This window comes from Anguilla rostrata, chromosome 14 (assembly GCF_018555375.3).
Source record: "Anguilla rostrata isolate EN2019 chromosome 14, ASM1855537v3, whole genome shotgun sequence".
Taxonomy (NCBI): Eukaryota; Metazoa; Chordata; class Actinopteri; order Anguilliformes; family Anguillidae; genus Anguilla; species Anguilla rostrata.
Window position 1 is genome coordinate 20,046,345 of NC_057946.1, and position 12,491 is coordinate 20,058,835.

The 12,491-nt window shown below is 38.3% G+C and overlaps 1 protein-coding gene across 1 annotated transcript; it reads right to left on the reverse strand.

The window, feature by feature from the left end:
- Positions 1-303: 303 nt before the first annotated feature.
- On the reverse strand, positions 304-12,030 carry oacyl (O-acyltransferase like). The gene is made up of 15 exons (XM_064307287.1): positions 11,861-12,030; positions 10,717-10,850; positions 10,527-10,605; positions 9,907-10,039; positions 9,533-9,765; positions 8,731-8,901; positions 8,340-8,442; positions 6,412-6,513; positions 5,167-5,332; positions 4,565-4,644; positions 4,375-4,485; positions 4,099-4,222; positions 3,388-3,574; positions 2,883-3,025; positions 304-2,407 (listed from the first exon to the last, which is right to left on the reverse strand). Exons 1-15 carry the CDS (start codon positions 12,006-12,008, stop codon positions 2,303-2,305), a joined length of 2,019 nt encoding a protein of 672 aa, XP_064163357.1. The 5' UTR covers positions 12,009-12,030; the 3' UTR covers positions 304-2,302.
- Between the last annotated feature and the right edge of the window lie 461 nt (positions 12,031-12,491).

Here is a 12,491-nt window from a genome sequence, read left to right on the forward strand (position 1 = left end):
TAATGCTCCTGACACACACACACACAGTGTGGTTTATTACTTGCATTTTCCTTCTTGGCTCATATCTTTATCAATTATCATGTGTGAATATTTTAAGAGGGTGCTGTGTGTGCATGTGAGTGTGTGTGTGTGTGTGGAGTATCAGGTCAATAATTTAAAAAATTCCTTGTGGTTCAGTGTAAGCAAACCGCACACCCACACAAATTTGCATTAAGATTGGTCCTCTGATTTTTGAGTGTGTGGTTTGCTTACTTTGAACCATTTTTGCATTCATTAATTCATAAATTTAAAAGCATCCGTAGATCAATAGGGCATTTTTATTCATTTTTTTTACTTCATGAAATGACTAACAATTTAGTTCCTGAATTTCCTGAACTGAAATGGAATTCACCCCACATTATTCTCATATATAATCAATATATGCTTTCGCAGTGTATGCTAACTTGTGAAGATTATAAATATGAATTCCTGTTTACAGCATCATGATTTCAAGCCCCTGAGGCAACAAAATGTGAAAACTATTCAATAGTATAAATACTTTTGGAAGAAACTCTATATACTGTAATTATACAGTAATGATCCTCTAGGTGGGAGTGATATATATCTTCTGACCTCAGATCTGTTCCTTGTGAAATGTTTGAGGTGGTGCTTTACTGTCCAGTGCAGCTTTTTGTACTGTTGGATATTGCCTTTTCTTTCACATAAATAATGGACGTGGTTGGCTGTACATCTTCAGTGTTTAGCCAGTGGGATAGAGGAAGAAACATTATGTACTGTATGTATTAAGTAACCATCAGTCTGCCGTTTTTTCTCAGAAAACCCACAAGAGGTCACTGTTTATCAAAGGCCATGCCACATGAATGGGAATTTCTCATTCGTTAAAATTGTTGATGAAAATTGATGAACTAAACTTCTGAACTAAAATCACAGGGAAATTATAATAAATTATAATTGCACACCTTAAGCGCGCTGCATTGGGTCCACACATAATTGCTGTACTTAAAACATTTCTTCCATTTCTACCAAAGCCTGATTCTAGAGTCAGGAAAACTGATGATTAAGGTTTACTTTCCACACTTGCCACAACAAGCCACTACTCAGAAAGCGCTATTATTCAAGCCACTGTAGAGCTATCACAGCCGGGAGGTCCCCTGAAAAAGAGTATCGTAATTACTGGAAGTACTTTTCTAACTGCATTAGAATCAGCAGGCTTCAGCGAGAAAATATATTAGAAGTAGAAATGTTAGGCAGTTGAGGGAGATGAATCAGAGTAGCCAGTGCTTCATGCTGAAAGATGTCAAAGTGTGGACTTACAGTAGCCTTGTATTGCGGGTTCGGGAATGGAACATGGACATGTGAACCTCGAAGAACCTCGATGCCAGGCGACTGTTCTGGCCTCACCCGTGTTCTGACAGACTAGTTTAGAATCGTTTTTCCTCTTCATTCCATTTGTCATTGCATTTCAGGTATTCAGCAGACACTCATATCCAGAAACAGACAAGACTTTTTCACTTTTGCATAGTATCGATTTATACAGCTGGATATATATATATATATATATATATATATATATATATATACATATACTGAAGCAACTCAGGTTAAGTACCTTGCTCAAGAGAAGAGCAGGTGTCTTGCCTGGGAATCGAACTTGCAACCTTTTGGTTACAAGCCCAGTTCCGAAACCATTAATTACAATGCCACCTCTTCCTCTCAAGCAATTTTAGTCTACCCACGGCCATTCACAACTCCATCCTGCACTCAGAGATGAGAGTCCTGTTAGAATTTCATTGGGTGCTGACATTACCTGTAATTTTGCTTATTTCCAGTATGGGCTCTGATTTCAAAGGCATTGGATTTAAATGTTTTACACTGATGCCCAGCTGGACACTAAGCCTACTGAATTACAATACTACCCTGGCATAAGAATTTGACACACAATAATGCTAGCCAAAACACCTTTGTGTGGTGCTACAAAAAGGCCTTAGTGCAATAAACACCCACAAACACATATTTTTCAAATTCATCCTTCAAAATACTGTACTGTTGCACCATAAAACATCGCTCCACTATCTAACACACATATACAAATGATGCAGATCTAATGACAAAACTATTCTTTACAATCTGGTGGCACAATCAACATTTTACACTTTTAAAATCACAAATTAATTAAAATTGGAAGTGATATTGACAATGTCGAAAAATTCACAAGAAAATCACAATATATCAATGCAAATCTATGAAGGAAAAAAGTACAGTTTTCTCTGTCTGGGCAGGCCCGTGTCCGATAATTCCGTATTTATCCTCGTAATCCTTTCAGGAACATGTATGGCTTTTCGATTAGTACAGTCAGCGCATATCCCACAACCACTGTCAGCACCGTGTGGCCCAAGAACAGGTAGAACTATAAAGAAAAAAGGGTGAAGATATGGAGATGAAACAAAACACACATACACACACACACATACACATGCACATGTACACACGCGTGCACAAACACACACACATTCCCAGTTTTTGTGGTTATATGAACTCAAAATGTCACAAAAAAATAATAAATTGACCAATTAACTGTCAGTCAAATAAAATTATTTGCAGTTTTGGAAAGTGCTCGAAAGTGGCTATTCACAAAAAATTCATAATTTTAAACTCATGTTTCAATTATTAATTACATTGGATTGGTTATGTCAAAAATACATTTTAATACTGTAACGTCCATGTGAAAATAATAATACAAATAAACAAACAAATAAATAAATAAATAAATACTACTACTTTTTTTTATAATTGACTGTACATACATCTGTTGTAGAACAATGAATTGAAGGGTTGTTTAGATTCTCCCTCCAATTAAACCGTAAAATCAGCTTGATACTCACAAAGTTGATGTCATTGTAATGTATAGGTGTATCTTGCTTTCCGTTGTATAGTATTATAAGAAGAGGATGAATCATATAACAGGCATAGCTGATGTTTGACAGAGGAACCCACAATTTCAGTGACAAAATCTTATTGATATATCCTGTATGGGGAAATAAAAAGAGTTCACTGAGCTCATGCATTAAAGGAACAAATGGGTTTCATTAGTTAGCCAGTGTAAAAATTCCATCTCAGCATGTGACTTTACCATTACCAATCACAAAAGACATGCCTGTGATATGGTCTAATTTCACCAGCATGCATGCCGTAAAGAATTAAACAGAAATGTGGAGGCATTAGCTGTGATTGTTATATATACAGTATGTTGGCATCTCCTTCCAGTTGCTGAATTTTTGTGGTTAATTCTGAGATCAAGGTTTGCATGCTGAACTATAAGCTGCAATTTAAATGAACTTTTCTTCTAACAATGTGCCTGTGAAATGGACTTGTTCCTGAGCCACTCACCTCCGTACCCCTCCTCACAGGCCAGAATGACCCAGGCCACACAGAGACCCCACAGGGTACGGTGGAGGCCCTGGTAGGCAGCATGTGGCACTGAGGGCCGGTCTGGGACGTCCCGTAGAACATATGAGAGAGCTATGAGCAGTGCCACTACCAACATCGAGGCGATCCAGCCCAGTGCAGCCTGCCACTAAGACACAATTGGGGCGGGGGGAGGGGGAACAATCTTACAGCAGTGTTTCTCCTGGTCTTGAAATGATCCAATCTATTGATTCAACATTTATCCTTACTTAAATCAATTATAATGAAAGCAATTCTCAGGTACAGATGTTGTATGGACGATGTATCACAGTATTTAGAATTTAATCATTGCAACATCCAACATGTTGGGTCCAAAACCAAGTGGCACTTTTAAGGAGAACAAATCTGTAACTTTGTACAATTTATCATGTACACCATAGCATGACAAATAGTCAATATGGTTTTAGCAAAGGAACTTCTCACAGTACACTTCTGCTGGAACCAGTGTTTTACTGTGGAAAAAAGGTGGATATTTGAAAAGCGTTTGACAGAGTATCAAAAGCAATGTCATCAAAATGAATTCTGTGTCCAACAAGTGCAGTGAAATGGTTCAAGCAGAGATGCCTGGCAGAGATTTTATGAAAAAAGAAAAATAATTTAAAAAAATTAAAAGTTTATTACCAGTCACAATACCTTATGTTTTAAAAGGTGAGATCTCTTCGTCTTCAGGAATATCCCAAGAATAACCCCAATCAAATATGGACCATACCGCGTCCAAGGTTTGTTGTAATAATACTCATAAAAGGATGCATAGTCTCTGAAACACAGCATTCATAAAAACAAAACAAAATATTTATTCCTTATTGCACTAGGTATTGAGTGTGCTATTTCAGGTTGATATTTATCAGTCGTAGACTAAAAGCCATTTCTAATGCATGTGAAATGTTTGTGAATAATTTTGGCTCTTACAGTGTTGTTGGTTGGTGGACTGGGAGCTGCGCTCCGGCTGTTATAAAGGCACTGGCTAGAATGGAGATCATCAGGAGAACAGTTGCAACAGCAGCCATGATGTATTTATTTCTGAAAAAAAAAGTGCAGTTTAAGTTAGAATACAGATCCACTCTTATTAGTGTGATTTGAAAACCATGGCTGTGCTTACCGTCTGTAGAGGTAAATCAGAAGGGGAGTCGTGGTGTAATATTGGATGTCCACGGAGAGATACCATGACCAGGGAACACACTTGGATGCAAGAAAATAATTTAGTTTCAACTAAGTCTGTATAAAGAAAAGAGAATGAACTCTTCTAGTTAAATCTGTCTTGACATTGTATACCAAGGGATCCCCAACCATTTTCACAATGGGCCATTTACAAATCCTCTTAGACAGCAGGATGAGATCATTCACTGAAACAGGAATTGTTTTCCAGTGATTGGAAGAAATTGGCCGATTTTAGTGTTGGTTCACTAACTAACATTTAGATAATTACTTGTTAGCTAGCTTGCTATCAGGCTATGAATTTAGGATATTTATTTCAGCTCTAACACCACACCAGTCTGAAAGGTTAAATGGTCTTGCTTTGGGACCCTTGCTGTTTACTAATTTATTATATGGCAGTAAATCTACTTTTATTATGTATATAAAGACTTAGTAAATATTTTTGCCCATATATATTGTATCATTGTAAGATAGCACCAATTAGGGGCCACTTAATATTGTTCTAACAGCATTGATCATGTTAACCTGTCCATGAAAAATACCTACAATGTCAAAAACAGGCAACAGGTTGTTCACAAGCAGAATGTTGGACCACCAGTACTTCCTGCAGTGCTGTATCTGGTCATTTGTAACGAAATAGTAGGAGTTTTTCGTAATGATGGAGTAGAGGCCGATGGTCAGACACACAATGAAGATGTGGAGGGGCTGGACCCTGGGAAACATGTAACAAACCAACAGTGTTACTCCTGCAGAACACCAGCACACTGACAAATTCCAGAAGGTAACTGGATGAGTCATGTCAGCACAGATACACCATACAGGATCAGGCTTTGAATGAGAATCTGTCACGGTTGTGCCTCCTCTTTTCCCGCCTGTGCCTCCTCTGTTCCCGCCTCCCTGTAGTTTTTGTTCTGTCTCGCGCCCCTTAGTTGGTCTGCCTGCGTTTTGTGTCTGGTTATTGTTAATTGTTGTGGTAATGGGTTAATTGTTATCACATTCCACACATGTCTGCTCGTTGTCTTGTTTCATTCTGCACCCGCCTGCTCGTTGTCTGTGATTGTCTCCAAGTGTGTCTTGTTACCCTGTGTATTTAAGTCTTGCTTCTCTGTCACTCAGTACTGGATCCTACTGTTTTCTGACCTCACTATGTGTTCCTAGATTTCAAGTTCCTCTACGTGTTCATTTGTTTTCAAGCCTCTCTAGTGTTTTGTTTTCCTCTATGGGTTTTTTTTTTTTTTTTTTCCTGTTTCAAGGACTTTTGAGTTTTTGGCTTTCCTGTTGTGGGCTTTGCTTTTTGGTTCCCTGTTTGTTTGGTTTGTAAGTAAAGTCCTCATTTGAATCTACCTTTTGAGTTTCCTGTTTTCACTCTGCGCTTGTGGCCTAACTCAACCAAACCCTGACAGGACCATCTTGTACAATAGCATCTTGTTTCTCTAGAGTTAGAATGGGTCTCAAACAAGACATGAATAAATCTTGAATACAGCTAATGATACTGTATGTACAAAACAGTAAATATTATATATATATCTGACTCCAATAAAATAATCAATTTTTACAGCTGGCAAATCATATGTAAACAGAATGTTAACTTTGAATAACACTGAATTACCATGTCAAAATGCATATTTCATGGCATCTTGCATCTCAAAAGACATTTCAGGGAGAAACCGCCTTATGTGGAACGTACACATACAAAAATGTCTTCCATTATGTAAAACCGTAAAGACATTCAAAGTGAGAGATGCAATCTGGAATCTTAAAATATGAACAATGCTTCTGTGACTAACTCACCTTCTTAACCTCTTGAACAGGAAACTGGCAACAAGCCTTAGACTTATTGTATCGTCTGCCCTCTGTACTAAGCCCAGGAAAGACTTTGCACTCAGAAGTCCTCTGTGAAAGAAATGGAGATCACATTTGTTTCTTGAGATTTACTCAAATTCACAACTCATTTAACAACACTAAGCATAGGTTATTCAGATGTGCTATTGCAATGCCATTGAACATTGAACGAAAAATGTTGTTGGGAAAATGGCTGCTGAAGTAGTGATGCAATGGCTTTCCAAATCACTGAGAAGGGCAAAATAGAGTGACCGATGTCAGACAAGATGCTGCCATTAAGGTTACCTTTGACCTCTGGCCTTTCCATCTGACCTCTCTTAAATGGGAAGAGGGGCAGGGAATCATGGTTCCACAAGGCTGTTTAGAGCAGGGAAATCTTGGAATGCATAAAAGACATTGCTTTTGGAACAGCTCAGTCTTTGTTGTGATGTATGCAACTTTTTCAGCAAAAATGTTTATTTTCTCCATGGTTTTCTTTAGGGTGTATAAAATAGGTCACTATATAAATGTTATTTTTACTGCATTTAAGCAGAATAAAATAAAATTACTTATTTTATATACATGCAGTTTCTATACCACAGCAGTCCATCTGTTAAACCTATGGCCATATACACTACATTTCCAAAAGTATGTGGACACCTGTACATCACACCCATATGTGCTTGTTGAATGTCTCATTCCAAAACCATGGGCATTAATATGGAGTTGGACCCCCCTTTGCTGCAGTAACAGCCTCGGCTGTTCTGGGGAGGCTTTCCAGTAGATTTTGGAACATGGCTGTGGGGATTCACTTCCATTCAGCCACAATGAGCTACTAGTGAGGTTGGGCACTGATGTTGGGCTTAAGTCCTGCCTCACATGTAAAATTTCAATTAATCCAAAAGTGTTTGATGGGGTAGAGGTCAGGGCTCTGTGCAGGCCAGTCAAGTTCTTCCACACCAAACTCAGAAAACCATTTCTTTATGTACCTTGCTTTGTGCACGGGGGCATTGTCATGCTGGAACAGGAAAGAGCCTTCCCCAAATTGTTACCACAAAGTTGAAAGCGTACATTTCTAGAATGTCATTATATGCTGTAGCTTTTAGATTTCCCTTCACTGGAACTAAGGGGCCTAGCCCTAACCATAAAAAACAGCTCTAGACCATTATTCCCCCACCACCAAACTTTACAGTTGGCACTATTTGGGCTTGTACGGTTGGTACTAGACCCAGATTTGTCTGTCAGACTGCTAGATGGCAAAGCATGATTCATCACTCCAGATAACGTGTTTCCACTTTTCCAGAGTCCAATGGTGGTGTGCTTTGCACCAGTCCAGTTGATGCTTGGGATTGCACATGGTGATCTTACACTTGTGTATGGCTGTTCGGCCATGGAAACCCATTTCCTGAAGCTCTTGAGGAACAGTTCTTGTGCTGATATTGTTTCCAGAGGTAGTTTGGAACTCTGTAGTGAGTGTTGCAACCGAAAACAGATGATTTTTACACGCTACACGCTTCAGCATTCGTGGTCCTGTTCTGTGGGCTTGTGCGGATTACCGTTTCACAACTGAGCTGTTGTAGCTCCTATACATTTCCATTTAACAATAACAGGACAGCTGATTGGGGCAGCTCTAGCAGAGCAGAATTCGAACGGACTTGTTGGAAAGGTGCCATCCTATGACAGTGCCGTGTTGAAAGTCACTGAGCTCTTCAGTACGACCCATTCTACTGACAATGTTTGTCAATGGAGATTACATGGCTGTATGCTTGATTTAATGCACCTGTTAACAATGGGTGTGGCTGAAAACAGGATAGCCTGTTTGGATAGCCAAAACCACTAATTAGAAAGGTGTCCACATACTTTTTTAATGTAATGTATATCCATGATCCACTTCTTACCCCAGGAGGAGAAAGGTGTCAACAGAGAGATAGACTGGCCCACTGTAGCCAACTACATACAGGGGGTTGTTAGACACTGTCTCCCTCCATCTTTTATAATTATCTGTGTATAGGAAAACAACAGTATAAATCTCACACATTTGAGACTCAAATGGCATTTGATTTATGTAGTTTATCCTTCTTTAGAAAGTAGCCTACAATAGGGAAGTTACACTACTGATATAACTTTATGAAAAGCACTTAATCTGATTTACCACAGAACAATACATCTGAAAATAACTTCTCTGCACATATACAGTACTTAAGCAAATGAAATCTTTTGTGCATCTTCTCTTGATGGCAATCTGATATAATGATAATGAACAGTCACATGATCGCAGTGTCTTCTCACCTATGTTGTTCCGGACGCTGAACTGGATATTGTGACCACTGATGATCCAGAGCAGACTCAGGATGCGGATGCCGTTCAGAGAGGCGTAGTTCCCTCCCACGTTGACCATGCTCAGCAGGCCTGCGACATTGCTCTGCAGGCAGACAGTCTGCATGGTCCTGTACAGACAACCTGCCGGAGATGACCATGTGTCCATCAGACATCCAAACAGCCTGTACTACAGCAATTACCACAAAGGCATGGATAAGCAATGGTACAATGTAGGATCACCTATACAATGCCAGGTTGCCAATTGTCAAAAAAGCTATTGGTAATGACGAAGGCCCCAGACATGCCCAGAATCATACAGTATCAGACTGACAAATGAAGCTAGTAATATTGAACCTTTTCAGAAGACCTCGGTTGAAACATGTTTTTCATATCAAAACTACATTTAATTAATTAATTACAACATGTATTACTATTGACAAGAAAGTGAAGATGATAATAATGATAATAATACACATGCATATACATATACATGCATCTAGATGACATACATAGCACTTTCCCAATAAAATAAAATAATAAAAAAGAAGAAACATACTTTTCATATAATTTATTGATTTGTTTGGCTGGATTCAATTTATATTACATTGTAAACATTTTTTTTCAATAGATTAAGTTACTTTACAAACTTTACAAAATTGGCAGTAATATCTGCCTGCAATCACATTTTCAGTAATAAAGAGAGCAACATAGAGCTACAAGCATTATAATTAATGTCCCAAGAAATGATCTCAGAAAGCCTCTGTGTACTTGCTTTTTCTCTTTTTGTCTTCCTTGGATTTGTAGCTCTCTGTGGACTCTGGAAATATGCAGCCGTTGTTGTTGGTCAGGGTGGAGCCGTTGGACATGAGTGTACCGTAGTGGTTGAAGTGTGTGTTCAGGGCTGTATCGGTCTGCGGGCCTATCTCTTTCTGCTGCTTCCAACGGACGATGGCAATGCACACGGTCGCCGCAAGAGGAATGGCGATAAGCAAAGAACACACAAACCTGCAGAAAGCGGAGAGAATGCACTGGTAACGGACATGGTTCCTTCATGTGATCCAGCATGTTAGGAATGCGTTTCAGAGACATCGTGTGACTCAATACTTGTTCATTATTCCCAGGTATATGTAACAGGCTCTCACTCACAAGCTGATAATGACAGCAAAGTCCAGTGGAGTACTAGTGAAACACTGAGTCATGTAGATCCCCTGTGTGGACTCGGGTAGGATCACAGACGGGACAGGGGGGATCAGAGACTTGCTAGCTAGCTGGAATGTCTCTGGAAACAAAAAAATGAAAAATGAAAAATAAATATTCAAAGCATTTGAGAAATATCAGTGCTCAGCAAATAGGCTTACAATGCAATGGTAATCACAGTAATCCAGGCTCAGTCAAGCATAACACTGATTTACTAAGGCCTTCAGCATGTGCAGAACCTTTTAGCACACGCAAAACTAATAGCACAACCCATGATTGGTGCAAAAATGCCATGACCAATCATTGGTCATGTTATTGGTTTTGCATGTGCTAATAGGTCTTACACATGTTAAAGGTCTTAGTAAATCAGGCCGTAAATGTATTAAATGTTCCCCAAGTTTACGACTAGTTACACTGGTTTGTACTTTAAGTGTGCTATAGGCCTAGTAAAGGTAAATTGATTGATGTCGATATTTTTAGTTTTCTGATTTGAAACGATGATATCACAAACCACCACTACCAAAATTAAAAGCACAATTAGAATTACAGAAGAGATGCAAGCAACCTACCATAAACAACCAATGTCTGAACTTCTGTTTCCTCACATGAGTCAGGGACACAGATGCCAACAAAGTACTGGATTGGGGCCTGTTTCACAAGTAGTCAGAATCAGAAATATGTAATCAGCCAAGATTTAATGGCTTGAATCAACATCAAGAATAATTCAACCAGTTCAAGATGGTGCGGAGATGCCTTTACCTGTTTTATAAACACCTGGCAATATTGCCCTCTGAAACCAGGTCCACTGGCTAACTGGCATTCTTCACGTGATCCTGGTCTGTTCACATTTCCACTCTCAATGTCACTGCCTATTCTGCCAAAGGCATCGTACACTATGCAGCAAAACATCAAAAATATTCACATTGAATAATCACAACTAGATATATTATAAATTATATATCAGACTTGGGTTGACCACAAACAAAATTGCAGTTAAATGCAGGTACATTTAAGTATTAAATGCGCCCTTTATTTGCTCACTGTGAACGAAAAAGATGAAAAGATGAACGTATTTGGTATTCTGAAAATGTATGTGTTCTTAGTTTATTATGTAAAAATTCATAATATTCATATCTGTAGATTATAAATGCTATATATCATTCTGATATAAATAACTGGAATTAATTGAGGGAATAGCTGGTCATTGCCTAGTGAATAAAGGCTTACTCTGAGCTCAGTTAGGCAAATATGGAACAGAATATTCTGTAATAGTTTCACAGTTAGACATCATTATCTCTGATATATACTGTGTGATATACATTAGAGCCCAAGTTTCCTGCATTTTTTTAAATCTATGTTTTTTGTTTCAAATGCTTTCCTGAAATTAAATCTTTACTGTTTCTTCTAGCAGGGAAGAATCTGATCTTACTAGACACCAAACTAAAAAAAAAATAAATAAAAAAAAAAAACCGTGGCATTGATTTCACCAGTTTGCATGGCTCGCTGGACTTAATTATTTTACAGTTTAAAAAACAAAGCAGAATTAAAAAAAAAAAAACACTTTGCAATTAAGTACACAGTCTATGACAGCATATAATCATAATAAATCAAGTTTGAAAATTTGCAATCAAGACATTTGCTGCAAAAAAGAAAAGTAATAAAGTAGAAAAGTAATTTTAAAGGGTTCACAGAAAGCCACATAGAAGCATGCAGTTTTATGTACATAAATAAATAAGATAATACAGGTACATACCTGCATAAACATTAGAGGCAACAAATAATGACATGTAGCAGCACAAAGCAAGAATGGAAACAGCTGCTCTTATGTTTTTATATTCAGACATCATATTAAAAAAAAAGAAAGGCAAGCAAATAACAGCATTACAGTAACTTGTGTACTTACTTAGTACTGCATATTTGCTTGGCTCAGCTTCATCTAGTTCCGTCAGAAACACTGTAGTGTCATCTAGACACTTCTGTGACACGTTTCCAATACGCTCGCAAGAACAGACTGTTAAGCAGAGTAGGATAATGCTCCACACCAGGGCCATCTTGAGATGTGACTCTTAGTGGAAAATCTCTGTGGTTTAAATAACATTCGTGAGACACATGACCACAAAGCAATCACTTCCGGTCACACAATCTAGACTTACAAATCCGTGTGTAAATTGTACGCATAATTGACGAGATATGCTAGGCCATTTCAAAATTAGAAAATGCATTTAGCCGGATGCTTTCTTTACCATTACAGCTAACAGCAATGATGACGATAAGAGCAAGAGGTTGAAGCATTCAGCAATCAGTCCAGGTTCAATGGTCATATATGAAGTTTAGCACATATTTAATTTTAATAGAGAAGATTAAGGCCTGTTGAGCATGGTCTTCATCAACAACTCCAACAAACAGAAACAATAGGACAGAGCCTGATATGTTTTTCTCCATTCAGACAAGGGTAACAGAGGAAGGATTACAGCTCAGAAGGAGCCATGGTAGATGAACAAACCCCCACCCATGTGGACAGACTCATAGATGCT